At 36.9% G+C, this 23,490-nt stretch overlaps 1 protein-coding gene across 8 annotated transcripts in view; it reads right to left on the bottom strand.

Annotated features, from left to right (window-relative positions):
* TMEM161B (transmembrane protein 161B) overlaps positions 1–23,490 on the bottom strand; it is a 79,052-nt gene that overhangs the window by 29,529 nt on the left and 26,033 nt on the right. The window contains exons 1-6 of one of the 8 annotated variants that reach the window (XM_051854024.2): positions 23,085–23,188; positions 18,399–18,429; positions 10,546–10,610; positions 6,720–6,803; positions 4,515–4,612; positions 375–531 (exon numbers count right to left, since the gene is read on the bottom strand). In XM_051854024.2, coding sequence (XP_051709984.1) covers positions 375–439 — 65 coding nt within the window. In that variant the 5' untranslated portion in view covers positions 440–531; positions 4,515–4,612; positions 6,720–6,803; ... (1 more) ...; positions 18,399–18,429; positions 23,085–23,188. Of the gene's footprint in view, positions 1–374; positions 532–4,514; positions 4,613–6,719; positions 6,804–7,727; positions 7,799–10,545; positions 10,611–18,398; positions 18,430–23,084; positions 23,189–23,490 lie in introns of those variants that run through there. The other 7 variants (XM_051854023.2, XM_070056403.1, XM_008261921.4 and 4 more) reach the window with 7 other exon arrangements.

Here is a 23,490-nt window from a genome sequence, read left to right on the forward strand (position 1 = left end):
CCAGGAGCCAGGTGCTTCCTCCTGGTCTCCCATGTGGGTGCAGGGCCCAAGCACTTGGGCCACAGCAGAGAGCTGGACCAGAAGAGGAGCAACCGGGACAGAATCCAGAGCCCCAACCGGGACCATGACCCGGGGTGCCAGCGCTGCAGGTGGAGGATTAGCCAAGTAAGCCACGGTGCCGGCTACATTTAACTTTTAAAACTATTTATCTTTATTACTTTGAAAATATTTTCAAGTACACAGAGAAAATTTCAACAAAGAAATGTTTTCTAATGATCTAAAATCATTTTCACATCAGAGATGAGATCTAATAGTATTAGATGCAAAAGGAAAATACATTCCTAAGTTAATACCAATGATGTTTTGAAGGATACATTGCAAAAGACAAAACAAGCAGGCACCAGACTAAGCTGATATTCATCTCCTGTGTAGGCTTCATAAGACTGTAATAGACTTCAGTAATTACATACACAACTGTAGCAGCCACTGTGAAATCCACCAGCCACTGGTATTCTGGAAAGTAATGCAATGCTGAAAAAGAAAGGTCAAAAAATTTCACTTAAATTTTCATAAACAGCTTATGAGGATTTATGCAAAATATTATGTATGCTAGACTTTATCCTATCTGTTGATTTGTAGTATGTTTATAAATATGAGAAATTAAAAATGCAAAATACATCAAGATGTTAACATTCAGAACTAAATTTCAGTACCTTATAAATTAAACAAACCTGAAATGATTACCAAAAATTATTTAATTTGTCAAAATATGGCTGCAATATGTTTTTATGTCCTTAACTGATTAGTACTTTTTACAGAAATTGTGCTTTTTCATGAAGATCTAGCTATGATACTTTTAATATTAGAATTCAGCTTGATTTAGAATACAACAGATGTACTTATTGTTAATTTCTCTTACATATATAAGAGTTAATATTAGCTACACTAATGAAGGACCAATAACTGTTAGTTACTACAGATTAAAATCAAAAATATACTTTTTATTCCCACTTCCACTATGTAAGAAAAACTGATGAAATATCTTTTAATTTTCCATAAAACCATATTCCTTCAATAAACTATTCTCAAGAGTTTACATTCAAATTAACATTCTCCAAAAATAAATACAATTTCATCACCCTCCAAATTTCACAGTTTTAAAGTCTTTATAAGGTAAAGATATTCTGGTGAACTTCTAGCAGAGTATGAGCATGGTCCACAACATCAAATCATTTTTCAGAAGGACTCCTAAAAATCTTGACTCATATATGTAAACACCAATTCGTAAGCTTGAACTGGCACATAATTACTTGATCTGTATGACTTTGGAAAAGTTCTAGCTGTAAAATGTAATAAATCATATCTGACAATAATACATCCTTATAGGCAAAGTATTTTAAAAATAAAATACCAGGGCCAGTGCTGTGGAGCAGTAGGTTAATCCTCTGCCTGAGGCACCAGCATCCCATTTGGGTACCAGTTCTAGTATTGACTGCTCCTCTTCTAATTCAGCTCTCTGCTATGGCCTGGGAAAACATCAGAAGATGGCCCAAGCACTTGGGCCCCTGCACCTGTATGGAAAGCTCAGAGGAAGCTCCAGGCTCCTGGCTTCGGACTGGCCTAGCAGTTGTGGCCATTTGGGAAGTGAACCAGCAGATGGAAGACCTTTCTCTCTGTCTCTCCCTCTCACTGTGATCCCTTTGGGTAAATTCTCAAGAGTGGGATGGCTGGGTCATATGGTAGGTCTATATTCAGATTTCTGAGATATCTTCATGCTGTCTTAGGTCTTAGTAGCCATGCTGAGTGTGTGGGCTACTCTTTCCTCTACTCAAAGCACAATGTAACTCCACTTCTTAAATAAATAAATAGAATCTTAAAAAAAAATGAAATACCATTTAATGTAATAACTATTAAAAATATCAAAACAAACCAAAATTATCATTTCCTGGAGGTCATGATATTTTTCAAATTCCAGATCCTTTTTCGATTCGGTAAATTCTTTATTTGCTTCAAGTTTTATCTGCTTTAGGTTTTCTGTTCTGACTGACCAAGCTTCTGAACATCAGCTTGAAAGAAAAAGTCATCCTAAGTGGCTGCAAGATTCCAACCTCAATCGTCTTCCCATACAAAGAAAAAAGTCACCCCATCAGTCTTTTGTAAAACTTTCTGGAAGGAACCAGGAAAGTGGACAGAAAAGGCATACAAATATCCATTTATCTAAAAGTTTACAGCTTTTATTAACAAAAATGAAGTAAGCATTCTAAGTCCCCATGCCTGTCCATGCTCACATAGGCTTCTTCCACACACCTCACTCAGAGCAAACAGCCAAGTGACGTTCAGAAGTCCTCATTTTCTTTCAGAGGCACTTAAACAGCTAACTCAAATTGGAACAGACTGGATTTTTCCTTAGTCATCTTTTTAAAAAAACTTTTATTTAATAAATATAAATTTTTATTATAGCAGTTTTCCCCCCCCGATAACCACCCTCCCAGCCGCAAACCATCCCATCTCCTACTCCCTCTCCCACCCCATTCTTAAGATTCACTTTTAATCAGCTTTATATACAGAAGACCAACTTAGTACATACTAAGTAAAGATTTCAACAGTTTGTACCCACACAGACACACAAAGTACTGTTTGAAAACAAATTTTACCATTAATTCGCATTGTACAACACATTAAGGACAGAGATCCTACATGGGGAGTAAGTGCACAGTGACTCCCGTTGTTGATTTAACAACTGACACTCTTATTTATGATGTCAGTAATCACCCAAGGCTCTTGTCATAAGCTGCCAAGGCTATGGAAGCCTCTTGAGTTCACAAACTCCAACCTTATTTAGACAAGGCCATAATCAAAGTGGAAGTTCTCTCTTCAGAGAAAGGTACCTCGTACTTTGATGGCCCGTTCTTTCCACTGGGATTTCACTCACAGAGATCTTTCATTTAGGTCATTTTTTTGCCACAGCATCTTGGCTTTCCATGCCTGAGAAACTCTCATGGCCTTTTTAACTGGATCTGAATGCCTTAAGGGCTGATTCTGAGGCCAGAGTGCTGTTTAGGGCATCTGCTATTCTATGAGTCTGCTGTGTATCCCGCTTCCCATGTTGGATAGTTCTCTCCTTTTTAATTCTATCAGTTATTATTAGCAGACACTGGCCTTGTTATCTGATCCCTTTGACACTTAATCCTATCTTTATGATAAATTATGAACTTAAACTGATCACTTTAACTAGTAAGATGGCATTGGTATATGCCAACTTAATGGGATTTGGAATAACATTTTTAGCTCTACCATTTTAGCTCTACCATTAGTGGTAAGTCCAAGTGAGTGGAAACAGACTTTCAAGATACAAAAATCATAGATGTTTAAGGTGAGGTATATGCTAATTAAATTGATTTGATCACTAAATATACAACTACTTTAAAAAAGAAGAAATTATTTTAAGCAACACTTTTAAAAATACAAATGCCCAGCACCTACTCCAGATTGACTCTCTGAAAATCTTTTATCTGTAAAGAGGTCCTCAAGTGATCTTAATGTATAGCAAGGTATGAAAAACAATGTTTTAAATAACACTATCCTAGATGTCTTTTCCTTCTAGGATTCAAATAATTTCACATAAATTTCATTTTAAACTTAAAGCCATTATAATCAACTTACAATTACTGACATTGAGATATGTGGGGAAACTAAATGACTTATTTAGAGGTATCCACTTGATAAAAGTGAATCTTAAGTGATAAATTTTCTCTGATTCTCATGCAGTTCATTTCTCTTATTCAAAAAAATTTATTTTCCTTTTCATTTGAATGGCAAAGAAATAGAAACAAAGTGAGATTCCAATAGATGGATTAATCCCCAGATGTCAGCTATAGCTAAGGCTGCGCCAGTTCACAGCTGAGAGGCTGGTACTCAATCCAAGTCTCCCATATGGATGTTAGGGACCCAAGCACTTGAGCCATCACTTGCTGTCTCCCTGGGTGCACATTAGCAGGAAGTAGAATCGCAAGCAGAGGATCGAGGACTTCACTAGGCACTTGATATGGAATGCAGGTGTCCCAAGCAGTGACCTACACTGTACTCACATCTGTCCCTCCTGTTCCCTGTTCTAAAACCATGTTTCTTTCTAATAAAACTAAGAATAAAATGGAATTCTTATAAGCATAGGTAATTCATTACAAATATACAGAAAAATGCAGTTTTGCATTTTTCTAGAAGTTGAAAAAATAAAAACTGATTTCCATTTTGTAAAAAGAAACTGTGAAACAAGCTAGTGTAGTCAGCCTTTTCTGAAAAATGAGGAAAATAATATTACAAGTTAGATTAACAGAAAAAAAATTCAAATGAAGTCATTTTGGGATTATTAATTCTTAGAAATATTTCATATTCAGTAAATGGACTTAATGATTAAAAAAACATACAAAACAATCTAGTCATAATAAAATAAAAATATTTTATTACCATAATATAAAACTAAGATTTACAGAACACTTTACCAAGATTCCCCTTACCTAAAGTATCCACTTCTGTAACTGACTTAGTTTCTAGATGAAGGTCAATATCCTTGGGAATGGTTAATGGTTTACTTTCAATGTGACCATTGTATTTCCTATAAAAATCAAACAAGTAATACAAAGAACAAATACACTGTTATCCCCAGTGCTTATATCAAACTAATTATAAACAAGACTCTAAATTTCACAGTAAAAAAAGAATCAGAATTTCTAATGGTTTATCAAAAATGAAGGTACACAAAGATACCCCCCTTTTAAAGGGGGAAGACAAAATGTACATGTAAATTATTATCTGATTATACAGATTACCAGGAAAATAATTACCTAAATTAGTGACAGTAACTACACTTTGGCTGCAGGCCTATCATTTCATACATGTTTTCTCCTACTCTCTCTTCTGTAGCTTTAAAGACAATATCTTCCTTTAGGCACAAGAGTAAAAGCAAATGAAGACAAAGTGTACTTTTCTTTGACATGATATACATATCATATACAGGTGTGCAGCACAAAAAAACTCGTATATATAAATAGCTCTGTATAAACAAGTCAAAGTTGAGGAATTATATTAAAATTCATGTACACGAGAAATTCAGAAATATGAAAGGCTGACTGTTGATTTTATGAAAACTCAGATGGAAGAAAATAAAGGAATTTTTCAGGTGCACCTGTATCACTCCCAAATTTAATTTTTAAGGACAAACACATTCGAGTATAGGAAGCAATAAAGTAAGTTTTAATAATATTAATTTCAATGATAAGCTATTTTGCACTTATTCTTGAATAAACATAAATTTGGAAAGCATCAGTAAAAAATTATTTTATAATTTCAATAAATCAAACAGTAACTACTGCTATTAGGAACAAGATGGCATCACTAGTGTTTCTTACTGCAAGTACAGAACATGTTCAACATATAAACATTACTGTAAATTAGTAAAACTTGATTTTAATGCATTTAAGAATTCAAATGTTTACAAGATGAGTGTTATACTATATAACCAAATTTTACAAATGTTGGACATGATAGTAATAAAAAGGCAAAGGTAGAATAGTTTAAAAGGAACAGAAACTAAAACCTAACCTGGATTAAAATTCTGTTCCTTTACTAGTTATGTGAATTTTTGCAATTCACTTAACATCTCTGATTAACAGCTTCTCATTATTATGAATTAAATTATTAGGTAAACAGGGTGGTTGTGTGGATTAAGTGTAACTGTATGCAAAGGTGCTTTGTAAATAATAAAAATTATAGGCAGGGATAATTTATTTTTAAAAACCCTAACTACTGAACTAAAGGAAGGTTTACTATTTCAATGATGTTCAAGTGTATTCCTGAGAAGTGAAAGAGAGTGACAATGACATTAGGAAAGACGGTCTTCTCAAGTTTCCAATTTCATGCCAAAAACTCATGTTTCAGAGAATTTTTAGTACCTACAAATATATTAGGCCAGGTTAACATAATTTTTATGATACACATGAAAAACGTGGTGACAATCTGCAGTCCTTAAAATTTTATAATATATTAGAATCAAGATTTCAGAGTCAGAGAACACGTAAGAAGTCCGTCGGAACCCCAGAAGAGAAAAGTATGGCTCATGCAGAAAAGCTTAAACAATCGGCACTTTCCTTGAGAATCCAATGTAAATAAAAATATAAAATACTACAGCTAGAAGGATCCTTCAAAATGTCTCTGTTCAGTCTTTCAGTTTCACAGATGAGGTTACTGAGTCCATTCAGTGAGGCAGTTCATAAACTCTTCATAAACTCTTTAACAAGAATGGAACATTCCAGAGCTAAGTGGGAACTAAAAAGCTGCACTGGCCACACCTTTTAAAACGACGAGACTATGGCCAAAAGCAGGTTCGTTTGCTCAGTAATACATCAATAGTAGCAAAACTCAGAAAGAATCCAATCCACTTGACATTTCAAGAGAATTGTCTCCCTCAACTCTCTACTAAATTTTTAAAAAAATGATAATCATACTATTTTCATCATTAAAACTCATGGAAAAAGGTTAACCATTCTTAAGGAAAACAATCTGCTTCATATTTATGTATTAATTACTACCTAATGGATTTTCATCTCAAATTTATTAACTGCTTATGGCATAACCTGTACATATTATTTTTATCAACGTATAAAATAAATTTAAATTTATTGGGTTAACATTTAGCACTTTAGAAGCGCAGCTTTATAACATACCTGTCTTTTTTGCTTTTCCCTCTTTGTTGCTTCCCTGCAAGAATTCTTAACTCTTCTTCTGTAGGATGTTGGTACCACCTCAGACTAAGGGAAAAAAGAACGCTTTTAAACAAGGCACTTAAATTCACCAGAATTATTTATTTATTCTACACAAAGTAACTGAATTTCCTATTTGTGTTGACACTGCAGGGAAACATTAGGTGAAACTGTAATCCAAACCAGTTATTGCTATAAGCCACCAAAGGCTTTAGATTCAAATCCAGCAAACACTTACCAAGCACTTACTAGATGCCAGGCCCTGCAATGCTGTTTGTATGTCTGTATATTGTTTACAATCAACACTATTAATAATATACACTAAGATTATACAGGGCTTACTATTCAAAGTGTATGAGGCAAACTCTGCAGTTAAATGGGCAGGAGCACATTTATTCTCTACCCACTCTTCATTTGAAAGGACTGACAGTTACCTTAAAGTTGTTGAAATGCTCTCACATTTAAGGTAGTCTTTCACTCGTGTCTCTCTTCTAATTTAGCTTGAGAATTCTCAAAGTTTATGTATGTAAGAATTAGAGAATTACAAAACCCTTTCCTCTTGCCTATACCTAACCTTCTTCAGTTAAGGCTCCAACAGTAACTGCATGTATTCAACTCCACCATGCAAAATACCCACAACAAATCATGTATTCCTTCCAAAGCACGACAAGACTCATTCTGGATTGCCTGTCTCTCCTAGTGGTCCCACTATCTACCAGTCACCTAAATTTGATACTCAGATCTTGTCTTCCCCGTACTCTTTCCACATTATCATCAATTCCATTCTGCAACTCTTAAAATGTGAAACTGCCTGCTTAGGCTTTAGTTCAGTCTATCTTCCCCTGCAGCTCCATCCACTGTAAAGGCTCTCTCATCAGTCTCCCTGTCTTCCCCAGGGAGCACTCCTCGTCAAATCTGTTGAGCCCACCTTTAGTTATTTTTCCATAATGGAAATCTTATCAAGGTACATGCCTGTTTAAATCTTTTCCAATGTTCCTCACAGGGGAAAGCAATGAGAAAAGCAGCTAGCAAGGTCCAACAGCCTGTTGTTATAAAGGAAGAAACACAGACCAAAGTAGTGCTACATTTTTAATAAAATAGTACCGACAGATATTTTGTTCTTAAACAGTTCAGAATTGGCAATTTGAGTATAGGCTGGATATTTGATATTAACAAGCTGTTAGAAATTTTTAGCTTTGATAATGAGATGGTGGTAATTTTTTTAAAGCCCATATATTTTAGCAATACTCTGCAATGTCTATGACTACAATAATAAAATGTTTGGAATCTACCACAAAAACAATGGGTTGGGGAAGGAAGGATGAAGGAGAATATATGTAAAAGAAGTTTGGCCACAAGCTATTAATTGTGAGGAGTACACAGAAGTTCCTTATTTTGTCTACTTTTTTAATTTTGAAAATTTCCATACAAGGCCAAAATGTGTACAGAGTTTATGACTTCCTGCTTCTACAGCTTTTCATGATCTCCAGAGTCACCTTCAACCTCTCCCCATTTGAATGTGACACAATCTGGCTTAACTAAATGACATTTTACTCCTCATAAATCTTTCATCCTTTGGGACACCCTCTCCACTTGTAAGCACTTATGCCCTTATCTGGCAAATGCCTAATTTATATATTTTGTTTACAAGGCAGTCTCTTTTTGGTGTGATAAAGAATATTTGAGAAATCTTCATGAAGTTCATGGAAAATGCATGTTATAAGAAATCATGCACAGATTTCAACATTTTTTTTTGCACCAATATAAACCCAGTAACATTTCTGAACAGTATTTAGTTACAAGCACTAAGAAAGGTAACAGTTTAAAGAGAACTCTTATCAGAGCAATATGAATTCCAATAAAATTGAAGTAAGAACAAACAGCAAATTTCTGATGAAACTCAGATGGAAGAACATTGAAATCAATGATGCTTCAGCAAAAGTTTATGGGGATAATACCCCAAATAAATCAACAGTTTACAAATGGATAACTCATTTTAGGAAGGGATGAGGCAATGTTGCAGCCCACAGTGGCAGACATCCACATCAACCTGGGAGGAAAAAAATTAATCTTGCCCATATCCTAATTGAAGAGGACAGATGATTAACAGCAGAAACAACAGCTTATACAATTCTGACTAAAAAATTAAGCAGAACAAACTTTCTGGTGAAAGGTTGCCAAAATTGTTGTGCCTGGATCAGCTAAACAAGATCAGAGCTTCCAATGTAAATTTTAAACAAGTGGGGATCAGGTCCTGAAGCATTTCTCCCAGTACAATCCTGAAGACAAAGAAATAGCTACCAAGAGGAGGACATGGTCCAGTTTTTAAAGCAAAAGTGGACCGGTCAAGAGCAAAAGTCATGGCAAGTTTTGGGGGATGGCTATAAAGTGTTTTGCTTGTTGACTTTCTGGAGAATGGTAACATCTGCTTATTAGAAGAGTGCTTTTGGGAAAGTTAGCTGAAGTTTTCACAGAAAAATGCCTGAGAAAGCTTCACCAGAGTCCTTCTCTACCACAGTGTTCATTTCTCTCATCGAACAAGGGCAAATCTCCATGAGTTTCAACAGGAAATCATTAGGCATCCTCCTGATAGTCCTGACTTGATTCCTTCTGACTTCTTTTCTTCCTAATCTTAAAAACTCTTTAAGGTGTACCAATTTTTAGTAATAATGTAAAAAGAAGGACTGGATTGGTTAAATTACCAGGTCTCTCAGTTCTAAATGGCTGGGGTTTCAACAATTACAAGTGTATTGAACTTGATGGAGCTTATGTTGAGAAATCATTTATATTTTTTATTTTTGTCATTTAATTCCACTTTTCCACAAAATTTTTGAAGTCCCTTGGTACCTATTTTTTGTTACCAGATCCTAACACAGAGTTTCTGAAGTCCTTTGAATAATCAGAATGATAGGGTTAGCTTTGTTAAGCTACTGACGGAGTATGGTTGGCCCCCAGATAACTCCAGGATAGGACAGGGGCTTGACACCACAAATACAAGCACATGACTAGAGATCTGGGGTTTTTAGCCACCTGACTTCAAGGGACACGAGAGCAAATGAAGATAAAGCTCAATCATTTAAATCAATGTATGAAATCATGTCTATGTAATCAAACTCCATAAAAACTCTGGACATCAAAGAACAGAGGAATATCCTGGTTGGTCAATACACTGATGTTCTCAGAGGGTGAAATCTGACTCCACAGGAAGAATGCATGGAAATTCTGTACTCCTTCCCATACCTCACCTCAGGTGTATCCTTTATAATAAGACCATAATCACAAATCAGCAGTTTCCTGAGCTCTGTGAATCAGTCTATAAAAACACTGAATTTGAAGGAATGGTGAGAATCTCTGAATTTGCTGCCAGTCAGTCAGAAGTGCAGGTGCCCTAGCTACCATAGAACTTGGGGCTGGTATCTCAAGTGAGGGCAGCTCTATGGATGGAGCACTATGGGCTCCATGCTAACTTAACAGTAGTTAAGTGTTCCAACTGAATTGCAATTCACTCAGGTGGTGTCAGATTGGTCGGACTGAAAAGAAATGCTACCTTAACTAAAGATTCTTGGAGTAAAGATTTTCAGACTTACTTGTTTTTGTATACTTCAAAGCTAGTACAGTTACTGGCATATAGTAAGTGCTCAAAAAGGATCACTGAACCAAAGTAAATCAGTTTTATTCTTAATGGTTTTAAAATAAAATATATACATCAACCAGAGAGTCCTTAAATTACAATTAACATGTGAGGAGGCACTTCCTGAAATCTCGAGTGAAGTCCAGAACTTTAACTTACAGTCAATTCTTGTTATTCGCGGTAGTTATGTTCTACAAAGTCGCCGCGAAACTGAACCATTGATCCTAGGGGAAATACAGGGTTAGGTTGCTGTGAGCCTCTGGTCACAACATTTTTATAAACTGATCAACACATAATCCTTGTTTAAGGTGTGTTTCTGTTTAAGGATACCTTATTTTACATCTATTGTTAATACTGAATTCACACCAATAGTTTGTACCTCATGCCTGAACAAAGTTTATCTAATGAGTGTAATCATAATAGCATTTTCCTGAGTTCTCTGAATCTTTTTCGAAATTTCTTACCACAAGGCAGATCTTATCATTGTGTTTTGGACTACAACACAATCATTCTGCAGTATGATTGGAGGTCATTTTAAACAATGAGATCACCAACAACAAGCAAAAACTGAAAGAGCATGGCCCAAATATACCACAAAATGGATCCTGTTTACATTATGAGCTGTGAATAAGAAGGCAGAGTTACTTTATTAGAGCTCAGTGGGGAACCCACAGAGAGGACCACAAAAATTTTTTACCACCCTGTGTAAATCCATGACTAGGAAAGCTGAACATGTATTGATTTAGGGGTACCAAATAAATTTAGCCAAGTATGCAAATTAAATACAGAATCCACAAACAATGAAGAGAGCAGAACATTTAGCATACTTAAGCCATTCACAACAACTAAAATTAGCTGCTGTTTAGCCTTGAGAAATCATAACACACACTGAAAGAGAACTCTTGGTGTAGGAAAACTTAGGCTAAATTTAGAGTCTTACAATAATGAAATATGCTAAGACCCTTGTATTTTCTAAGAGTCATTATACTCAACTTTGTTCAATATTATTCTGTAAACCCATTTTTCTAAAGTGGACTACATTTACTATAGTTCTAATGGATAACTCAGGGTCATCTTTATTACTAATAATTACTGTTCAAAGCTGAAATCTAAGAATGCTGGATGCTTTGAGGGCCACTACTTCTACTCTATTACTCATTTGCCAGCTCATGGAAAGCCCACTATGTTCAGGCACTCTGCTATACAATGGAGACAGAATCACACCCAACAAAGTCAAACCTCCTGCCTTTTTTGATTTTCCAACTTCACTTGGGATAGGATCCAGCCAACCAAAACAAACAAACAAACAAACAAACCACACATATATACACACACACAAAAAAACGAAAAATCAACTACAAACTGTGATATCACATGAAATAACCAGATAAGTGATGAAAATAGAGAGCGGATGAAAAAAATTCAGAAATGACATTTGATCAGCAACCTAAAGGTTGCACAAAATGGAGGGAAGAGCATTATAGGGAAAGAATAGAATGTCAAGAGCACAGAGGCAAGAAAGAATACAGCTATTGCAGTAACTAAGAAGCCAATATGGCAGTAGCTTCAAGGACAAACACAAGAGGGAGGCTGAAGAGATAAGGAAACGACCATGCAAAACCTCAAAGTTCACAGTATGGAGTTTAGATGTTATGCTAAAATAGTGATCTCAAAGCAGGGGAGAAATATTTCAATTTACATTTTAACGTCCCTTTGCTGCTCTGTGAGTTAGAGGAAGGAAGAAAAAAATAGCAGAGAAGTGGTAAATTAGCAGGTCTTGATAATAGACTAAAGGTAGAGAGTGAAAAAAATTAAGGTACACAGGATTATACCACAGTGATGACTTGAGGAAGACAGTGGTATATTTTCTGATATGGAATAGAGCAGGAAGTAGATATGCTGAGTTTCAAGTTAAGTACCTATGAGATGTCATGTGAAAATGTCAAGGCAACCACATTTTATAACCTGAAGATTAGAGATAATTTGAGGTCATTACATGATCATGGTGTTGAAATCCATGGGAATACAATCATGGTAGAAGTCTAAACAGTTAGAAAGGAAGTGCAGACAATTCATCTAACAAATATGACCATAAATGGAAAGAGGGAATTGGGCCAAAAACTTTGGAAAGGTTAAGGAACGGCTTTTTTACTGATGGAGGAAGGCAGGGATGTGACTCTTCTTTATTTGTTTTTGTAGCAAAGTCTGGGTGAAGGTCAGAGGGAATGGGACCCAGAGCAAAAATGCAGAAATTGAATCCTGACCCTTCTACCATAGACCAAAATTTAAAAATATTTCTTTTTAATTTAAGTAAACAGAGGGTGCACTTGTATTTAGGACTGCGGGTCTAGCATTGTGAAGAGAATGAAGGGATCTGCTTCCAGAAGCTGAGTGAGGCTGAAGCATGCCAGGTTTGAGGATAAAGCATTTAGCTACAAAGCAGAACACATATACACTGTCAGGCAGCAAGGAGAGGCCATCTGAGGACTGAGACCATGAGTATAAAGTAAAACATAGAAGTACGGCTGAATCATTGTCTTTAACTATCAGTGCTTTTTACACAACTGGATCCCATACTACATGGTTCCCACTTACTATATACTGTATCCTGGTCTCAATTTTCAGCTTTTTCCTTTGCTGTTGGTTGGTAGATATATCTATCTCACCAAAATGACTGCCTACTTGCAACTGCTGTACTAAGCCTTTGTAATTTAGACAAATAGAAAAGTTTGTTAGATTTTAGAGCAGGGATTTATCCTGGCAGTTAAGATGATGCTTGGGATGCTTGTGTCCCACACTGGAATGCCTGGGTTCAACTCCTGGCTCCAGATCCTGATTCTAGCTTGCTGCCAAAATGGACTCTGGGATGCAGCGCTGACAGTTCAAGTAACTGGGTCCCTGGCAACCCAAATGAGACCTAGATTGAGTTTCCACCTCCCATTTTGGCCCGACTCATTTGCAGTTATTGGGGAGTAAACCATGTGGAGTCTATACTCTTTCTCTACCTCTCAAATAAATTTTTAAAGAACTTTATTAGGCCAAGAAACTATGTAGCAGTTAATAATAATAGTAAGAAAAAAATACAACTTAAGAAAAATGTTGTATGTCAATAAGTTGAGCAAAAGTAACATGATATGGCCGGCGCTGCGGCTCACTAGGCTAATCCTCTGCCTTGCGGCGCCGGCACACGGGGTTCTAGTCCCGGTCAGGGCACTGGTTTCTGTCCCGGTTGCCCCTCTTCCAGGCCAGCTCTCTGCTGTGGCCAGGGAGTGCAGTGGAGGATGGCCCAAGTACTTGGGCCCTGCACCCCATGGGAGACCAGGATAAGTACCTGGCTCCTGCCATCGGATCAGCGTGGTGCGCCGGCCGCAGCGCACCAGCCACAGCTGCCATTGGAGGGTGAACCAACGGCAAAGGAAGACCTTTCTCTCTGTCTCTCTCTGTCTCTCTCACTGTCCACTCTGCCTGTCCAAAAAAAAAAGTAACATGATATGAAATTGCACATACAACCACATGAGAGGAAGTATGAAAAGATTAGACGGAGGAATATGAAAAGATTAGAAGGTACTATAACACAAGTTACAAATGCTTGTCTTTGGGTGATGGTAATACCCTTATTTTTACTTTTTACCAACTTTTCAACTTTTGCTATATTATAGGCCTAACTGCTAGTTTTTGAAATGGGAAAAAATAAACTTCTTAAAATATAAAGACTGCAGTCAATGATGCAACAGGTTAAACTACCATGTGCAAAACCAGCAGCATCCCATATCAGACTGCTGGTCTGAATGCTGGCTCTGGTTCTGATCCAGTTCCCTGCTAATGTGCCTGGGAAGGCAGCAGAAGATGTCTCTGTCGCCTATGTGGGAGACCCAGATGAAGGTCCCAGCTCCTGGCCTCAGTCTGGCCAGGCCCTGGCTATTGTAGCCATTGAGGAGTGCTTCAGCAGATTAAAGATCGTGCTCTAGCTCCCTCTCCCTCTACCACCTTCCCTCCCTGTCACTTTGACTTTAAATGAAAACATACATTTTAAAAAGAAAAATAAAGCCGAAGTATTAATAGGATCTCATGGAAAAACCAGAGCTCTTATATTTAAATTAAATATGTTAATTTCAACATATCTTATGACATTTACTTTGGCTATTTAGTGACTTTTTTCACTTATGTTCAGACTATCATCAATTTCTCAGACAATAAAACTAATTTTTAGGCACATACTTCACTAATCTACCGAAATAATCATCTCATATAAACCACATATAGAATATCAGGGCATTACAATGCTTACTGAAGCAATATGTGGCAGAAAATATAGGCTGTACTAACCTAGATTTTATTTTAAAAAGTTTAAGAAACAACGTCATTTATAGCAAACAACTTCAGAAATTTCAGAAAATAAAACTCACAGGGGCCAGTGCTGTGGCACAGCTGGTTAAACCTTCTGCCTGCAGCACTGGCATCCCATATGGGTGGCCAGTTCAAGTCCCGGCTGCTCCGCTTCCGATCCAGCTGCTATGGCCTGGGAAAGCTGTAGAAGATGGCCCAAGTCCTTGGGCCCCTGCACCCATGTGAGAGACCCAGAAGCATCGCCTGGCTTCAGCTCAGCTCAGCTCTGGCCATTGCGCTCATCTGGGGAGTGAACCAGCAGAATGCAGGACCTCTCTCTCGCTCTGTAACTCTACCTTTCAAATAATAAAATAAACCTTTAAAAAAAAAAAAACAGGAAACTCACAGAAATTTAAAATGTAAATCTGAACATGGGCACATATAAAAAAGGTGTAATACTGATAAAGCATTTTTTTTAAAAGATTTATTTTATTTATTTGACAGGCAGAGTTACAAAGAGAGGTAGAGACAGAGAAAGAAGTCTTCCATCCGTTGCTTCACTCCCCAGATGGCCTCAACGGCCGGAGCTGCTCTGATCTGAAGCCAGAAACCTGGAGCTTCTCTGGGTTTCCCACGCGGGTACAGGCACCCAAGGACTTGGGCCATCCTCCACTGCTATCCCAGGCAATAGCAGAGAGCTGGATCAGAAGAGGAGCAGCCAGGACAAGAACTGGAGCCCATATGGGATGCTGGTACTTCAGGCCAGGGCTTTAACCCGCTGCGCTACAGTGCCGGCCCCAGCATTTTAGAATCTAAATAATCACACAAAACTCAATTTAAAGACACATAATACAGGTCACTGTTATGAACTGAATGTTTGGGTCTTTTCAAAATTCTTATGTTAACATCTAGTCCCCAGGGTGGTGGTACCCAGAGGTGAGGCCTTTGGAAGGGAAGTAGGTGATGGGGGTGAAGCGCTCATGAATGTGATCAGTACCCTTTGTTGAAGGGGCCAGACTGCTCCCTTTCTGCCAATATGAGGATTACAGGGACTGTTGGCAGTCTGAAACCCAGAAAGGGGCTCTCACCAAAACCCAACCACACTAGTATCTTTATCTCAGATAAAGTTCTCTTCAGAACTGTAAGAAGTAAGCTTCTCTTGTTTATCAGTCACCTAAGCTACTTTTACAATCCAGTATTCTGTTAAAGCAGACTGAACTAAAGACAGACACTAAAGACAATTTTTGTCTCCATTCCAAATCTTCTCAATATTAATTAGTTTAAAAAAAAAAACCTTAAGAGAAAACAAACACTACTTAAAATCTAGACAATCTTTCAGCACAAGTAGATAAAATAACATTTGTTTTACACATTCCCTGCTGTTTGCTGGAAATAATAATAATAATAATACTCTGGAACTGGAAGTTAAGAGAGCTAACTAAGGCAGGGAAAGCAAGGATTCAGGCACTGTTAGGATAGTAGCTGAAGGTTTAGACTTTTCCCTTAGGCCACAGGTCCCACCTACTGTGCATTTGAATAGTAGGTTTCACTCACCAAAGGGAACTTGCAGACTATTGGATTGGGCAACATGCAACAGAATACAGGCAAAAATAATTAAAGTAACTGAATATGAAGGAGTGTTAACACTGTCTCTACCCACATGGGATGAGACAAAATCAGAGGAAATTTGACTATACTCTATTTTTGATGGGGACATAGGAAGGAAAGGAGCAGAATAAAGTGAGAGCTTAGGGAGATAAATAGGAAGAAAAAATGCATCAAGTTTGAGCTAAACATTAGGAAAACAGAAAGCAGGTTCAGCAAGGAAGCTATATAGAAAAAGCAATATTGTCCTCATGCAAAACCCACTATTCAAATGTACAAAGAATGCAACCTATCACTTACCTTTCCATGAAAAGAGGGGCCAAGCAAACTTCAAAACAAAAAATAACTTTAAGTACAATAGAAAGTAGAGAATACTTTTGACTACAAATCAGTGTATGTTGGACATGATAAAGGTATCTTTAGGTAACAGGAGCAAGTGTTAGAATAAGTGTTCCTTAGGTTAGGTGAGGCTGCTTACATCTAAGGTACAGAAAAAGTAACTTCTCAGGACTCTTTCTTTCCTCTAGAGAGGAAGAAACAGGATGAAAGAATTGGGTTCTTCACAGAATTTTTTTGGGTCAATAATATATCTCATGGGTTCAGAAGTCAAAGAGATAGGCCAAAGAGATCTCACTACTCAAATTCTTGTTAAGGCAGGAATCCGTTCAACACAACGTGATAGTCATAAAAATGTATGTAGAAAAGGAGAACAAATAACATTTTCTGTAATACAGAAAATTCCTTATTCGAAGTGTTTGGGACCAGAACTGTGTTGGATTTCAGATTTTTTAAGATTTTGGAAAATTTGTAAGCAACATATAAGAATATCTATTGGTGATGGAACTCAAGTCTAAACATCAAAATAATTTGTTTCATATATACATTATACACGTAACCTAAAAACATTTTTAAAATATTTATTTATCTGAAAGAGGGAAAGACACAGGGAGGTCTTTTATCTGCTGGTTCACTCCTCAAATGGCTGCATCAGCCAGGTCTGGGGCAGGCTGAATGCAGGAGACAGAACTCCATCTTGGTCTCCCATGTGGGTGGCCCACGTACTTGAGCCATATTCCTCTGCCCTCCCAGGCATAAGAGTAGGAAACTGGATGGGAAGCAGAGCAACTGGGAGTTGAGCCAGTACTATAAAATGGGATGCTAGCATCACAAGCAGCAGCATAACCTGCCACAACACCGGCCCCCTGAAAATAATTTTACATAGTATTTTTAATGTGCCTGCATTTTAACTGTGACTTATCACATTAAGTCAGGTGTGGAATTTTCCTTATGGTGTCAAATCAGTGCTCATTTGGATTTTGGAGCATTTTGGATTTTCAGTTAGGGATGCTCAATATGTATTTTTCTATTTTAAAAAGTTGGAAGGATAGAATGTAAGACTTTCATAATTTAGGAACAAGGAATACATTTAATCTCAAATGATAAGACAAAAGGTACAGATTGAAGAATAAGTGATATTTTTAAACTCTACTCCGACTTAGCAAGCTTTGGTAATCAAAATCAACACTCATGGGCTTTTTAATTAAGTTAGAATACCTGATCATGCAGCTACAGAGAATCCATAAAAACACAGTAAGTGGAGAGAGACTGTATACTACCCACAATCTAAAGAATATATTCTAAAAGGTACAGTACAGCTACAAAAAATGAAAGAATAATGTTAAATAAATTACTCTTCAAATGCCAACAGAAATCACAGTAGCTGCAGAAAAGTTATACTTGTCTCCCCAACCAAATTTAAAACTCAGTTCAAGTATGACAGCTCCAGGGCAAGATAGGGAGGTGGATGAGCAGTCATAAACCAAATAAATATAGCAGTCTCCCCTTAATGGAACGATGTATTGCAAGACACAGTGGATGCCCGAATCCACAGCCAATGTAGGTATATGCTACAAATGCTGTATTTTTCCTATACATACTTAAGAAAAAGTTTAAGTTATAAATTAGGCACAGTGAGGGATTAACAATAACTAGTAATAAAATAGAACAATTATAACAACATACTGCAATAACAGTTATATTAATATAATCTCTCTCAAAATATCTTATTGTACAATACTCACCCTCTGGTGATGACAAGAGATGATAAAACGCCTATGTGACGAGATGAAGTGAGATGAATGATACAGGTGAGTGATGTGGCATTAGGCTACTACGTAGTGGTTAGCTGAATAACCTAAGTGGCTACTAAGGGACAAATAGATAGGCAACATATACAGCATGGATAGGCTAGACAAAGTTGATGGTTACACCTTGGGTGGGAAGGATAGACTAAGACAGCACAAGATTTCATCATACTACTCTGTACATGATTCAAAACATAAATTGTTTGTGTTTATTGAGTTTTCCATTTTTTTTCCACTTCTGAATTTTCATACCACAGTTGATTGCAAGTACTGAAACCACAGAAAACAAAATCACAGATAGAGGGGGACTACTAATCTACACTGCAAATCAGACCTCTAAAAGAAGTCTGGATCTGTTTCGTTTCTCAGTATGTGAACTTGACTAAATCATTTAAAACTTGCTTTCTCATTTGTAAAAATAGAGATGATATCACTCATTGTGGAAGAACTTTACACTCATCAATCTTGTTTTTAATTTCCTTGGTACAAATAAAAACTACAATTCCCAGCTTTCCCTGCACTTTGGATAGAAACAGCCAAAGAGCCCCAGCCTAAAAAAACAGGCAGTGATGAATTACGTGTTTCTAAGCTTGACAACCTAAAATATGCTGAAAGACTCATAACCCATTCTCTCTTCATGTGCTACCTAGCCCAGCATCTGAAGTAGCAGAAGGAACAGAGGAGCCACAAGAGTGAAGAAGACTCAAACCCCTAAGTTACCACTTGGAGAACAGCTGAATCATTGTATAATTACCTTGTGAGAATCCACCTGGAGAGCTACCCAACCCCCTTCTAATTTGCCATTTAACTCTGATCCCTGTCTGAGGAAACCAAGTGAGAAACTTCTATTAATTTCAGACACTGATTTTTCCCCAGGTCATAACATATTCCAATGTGTTTTCCCTCCTACCTGGCTTAGAGTGTATACATCTAAATCAGGTAACAGAAAAAAAATTGTCAACATAATGCTTTATGCAAATACAAAGCAAATATGAACAAGATTAACCTATGCTAAAATCATATAATTTTTAAACGTTAAAAAGTAGTTTCGAAATATATAATGTTAACAGTAATATGTTCCTTAAGAAGAGCTAGAAACTAGTCAATTGTTTTGATATTAAAAAGGTGTTAGTACTTAAGAAAAAAAATGCCTATTCTTTCTGGTGTAATCACTAATTTAATTCTTCAAGGTGTTGACTCCTTTGGGAAAAGTGGCTTCCTCATTCAGCATACCACAATCAGGTGACACTTCAAACTCTCCATTTCAAAAGAGGTCAAAGTGAGACAGGGACAAGTACTAATTAACAAAACAAAAGTCATAAATTTTAACTAATGCATGAACATTTATTTACAAACTGAAGTTAATGATGCATGTGAAATAAATAAATGAATACTAAGACAACATGTAGTTTCTTCTCTCATAGTCATGACTGATGTATTGTGGATATCTAAACATCTATTTACCTGAAGAGTTCCATCAAACAATTCTATTCAATAGTTACTCCCAAGCCATGCTATACTATCCGGTTTTTAAAAAGTCCTCTTAGGCCTCTCCCCATACATTCTTTTAAGCATTTACAGACCAAAAGGCATTGGTCTCACACTTCTCTGATGCAATTTGCATCAGATGGTTTGAAATGGAAACTATCATTTCTGGTAATATTTTTAGAGGCAGGTACTTCGTACAGCAGTATGACACAGCTTAAGACACATGCATCCCCTATCAGACAGAGTATCTGGGTTTATGTCCTAGCTACAGCTCCCGATTCCAGCTTCCTGCTAATGCTTAGCACCCTGCGAAGCGGTGGTGATGGCTCAAGTACTTGAAGTTCTGACATCTGTGTGAGAGAGCCACAGTGAGTTCATGCTTCAGTCTGGCTCAACCCCAGAAGCTGCTGCACAGTTGGGATCCACAAGGAGGGAAGGCTTGTACTTCCGGGAATGGAGAGTCCCTACCTGTACTTCTTCTGGGGGAGAAAAGTCCTTGTCAAGGTCCGTGCGGATGCCTAAAGGTCAACCAATGAGGATCAGACCCGCCTCAACCTTTAACCCCCATGCCCTGAATCTATAAAAGGAGCCCTCCCAGCCTCTGATGCGTGACTTCCCCGGCCTCTGTTGGGACCCGGGAACCTCGCCCGGGAGCAGAATCCCAATAAAAACCTGTGAATTAATTGATTCCTCTGCCTGGGAAGATTTGTTACGAGCCGGACACCTTGCAAGGAGTAAACCAGCAGATGGAAGACCTCTCTCTTTCCCCTCTCTTTGAAAGTCTCTCAGCCTTTCAAAATTTTTTTTAAAAATTTAAAACAATATTTTACATGAGCAAAATAGAACTTTTAGATTTTTGTGATTATTTAAAAAGGATCTCTTATTACAAAATTTGGTAAACCAGTAATTTTGCCTAAAGGATAAAAATCAATGATCTTACTCAACTGAGCTGAGTGAAAACACTCAGCAAGAAGGCTTCCATGACCTTAAAATTTCAGGACTAATATTAAAAAAAGGGGGGGGAGTGGCGATACTAAAAACACAAAACAACAAATCTAAGAGGAAATGAAACTGAGGGTAGCAGGAAACTAGATTATTGGTAAATCAGTGGCAACTGATCAAGCATTAAAGACAGTGTTAATTAACACAAAAGTTAATCTGTTTACAAAAGCAAGTCAAAATCACAAAGAAAATCAGCATCATCTTTAAAGGCTGAATGCTCCCTCAAATTCTGTGTGTGCACCCTATGACATATTCTTGTCAAAAAGCAAAGATTTTCAATAAGATATTCAAATATTAAAGATAATCAGGTTTTAGATCTCTAAAGTTTTCATCTCTATTGGTGAATACAAATTTTATAGAAACACATGGAAAGTAAAACATGTAAGAACACTTAAAATGCACATAGACTAAAATGGAGGGGCCTGTGCTGTGGCATAGCGGGTAAAGCCGCGGCCTGCAGCACTGGCATCTCATATGGGCGCCAGTTCGACTTCGCTGTTCCTCTTCCAATCCAGCTCTCTGCTGTGGCCTGGGAAAACAGTGGAAGATGGCCCAAGTCCTTGGGCCCCTGCATCCACATGGGAGACGCGGAAGAGGCTCCTGGCTCCAGACTGGCGCAGCTCCTGCCATTGCGAGTAGTTGGGGAGTGAACCAGTGGATGGAAGACCTCTCTACCTCTCTTTCTGCTTCTCCTTTTCTCTCTGTGTAACTCTGACTTTCAAATAAATAAATAAATCTTAAAAATAAAATAAAATGGAACAAGACTGTCAAGATGTTTATAGCCAAAAATGATGTTGAAGTCTCACTGGATTACAAGCATAGAATTTGGAAAAGTGATGTTCTCAGCATAAAACAAGTTACCTTAATGAATTTTATGTATTAACTTACTAAGATTCCATATACTTGTAATTAATGGTAATGTGCCTCATTGATATTTACCTTTTCATGATCTATGGAAAACAGTTTTGTTAAGCAAAATAAGTGAACAAGATTGCACAGGGCATATTAAAACTGCACAGTAAAAAAGCTAGTTATAGATGATTGATATGCATTTATAATTAAGTCCAACAGAGGCTTTCAAACTTACTAGAACTTTAGTCGCAGTTTATTCTGCTAATAAAATATACACTTATAAACAGCTGTTTCCTCATATATTCATTTACGCATTGTGTGGTATCAGTTTCAAAAAAATTTTAAACAGTCTGAGTAACACTTTTCTATATTTGAAAATCAATATGGAAAAAGACATCAAGAATATAAATAATTAAAAGTTGAAAATAAATTATATGAAGAAAATTTAAGCTTTGTGGATAGAATGGCCCTGAAGTAAAGGCTTACTTGTCTCACAGTATAGGAACTCACTAGCAAGAGAGCTATCCATTGTTTCCTGCTTTTAAAATGTCTAAAGAAACTGGACAAAGGAATACGGGGAAGTTGGCTATTCACTACAGATAAACAACTGACATAAATAGTGACAATTTTTTCACTTACCTTTCATAATTACACAGGTTTTGCCATGTATTTTCTGTGTACAGACTTTTCTGGCTTTCATGTAACTACATCACCTTACTTGATTTTGTTATTTTATCGTACATATTTCAACAACACAACTTAGGTCCTTTGTGGAACGAGTGGGGATAGTAGCGGGCTTACAGCAGACAAAGGTAAAATCTCATAACATAACTTCCTTCCCCCTTTGCTAGTTAAACAGTTCAAAATTTTTTGCAGTAAAACAAAGAACCCCTAACTGTCATAAGCCTCTGAATGGAGCCACCAACAAGAAGACATATGCTTTGAATCATTTTTCATCAACAGTGATGAAAATCACTTGTAATTTCTAATCCCCTTGTTGACCAATTATTATAAGGTATTCTCACCGGACAGACTCTGGTGAATAGAATATAGCAGAGGGAGGCAGAGGTGGAGGGGACTTCTTGTCCTAACTCTTACCCTTTGTGCTAAATGGATAAAATATTAGTATCTCATATAACAGAAATAAGAAAGCTAAATCTCTTAACTTTCCTTTGTCATACTTTTAGAAACAGGAATTAGGACTTAACTTTTAGGAAGTAAATCAGCCTGGTAAACTAGAGATTGAAAGTGTCAGCCACAACCAGCCTATCCTTGCCTTACCTGCCATTACAGAGTAGCCATCGAGCAAGAGAATAGTGAGGTATAATCTTCTGCATGACACTGGCCATCACCATGGTAACGACCAGCTGTATACCTATCACTCCCTGTGTAAAAAAACAAACAAACAAATTTAACAATAAATGAATTTGGATTTAGGAACATTGCAGGAAAACTTTCTGTACATTTTAAAAATTACAATTTAAGAAAAATTCAGTTTACTATTAAAATATATCATCATTCTGTCATTTAGATATTCAAGACCATATACTCTAGTTTAAAATATAGTATGTGGTCTCATCTCAGAATCCTCTACATGTTATCAAAAGGTCACACCCATGTGAACAAAAGTAAAATGAATTAGCATATATATTCAAAATCTATTTCCAATAAATGGTCTATATAAATT

Source organism: Oryctolagus cuniculus, chromosome 14, assembly GCF_964237555.1.
Source record: "Oryctolagus cuniculus chromosome 14, mOryCun1.1, whole genome shotgun sequence".
In the NCBI taxonomy this organism is placed as follows: domain Eukaryota; kingdom Metazoa; phylum Chordata; class Mammalia; order Lagomorpha; family Leporidae; genus Oryctolagus; species Oryctolagus cuniculus.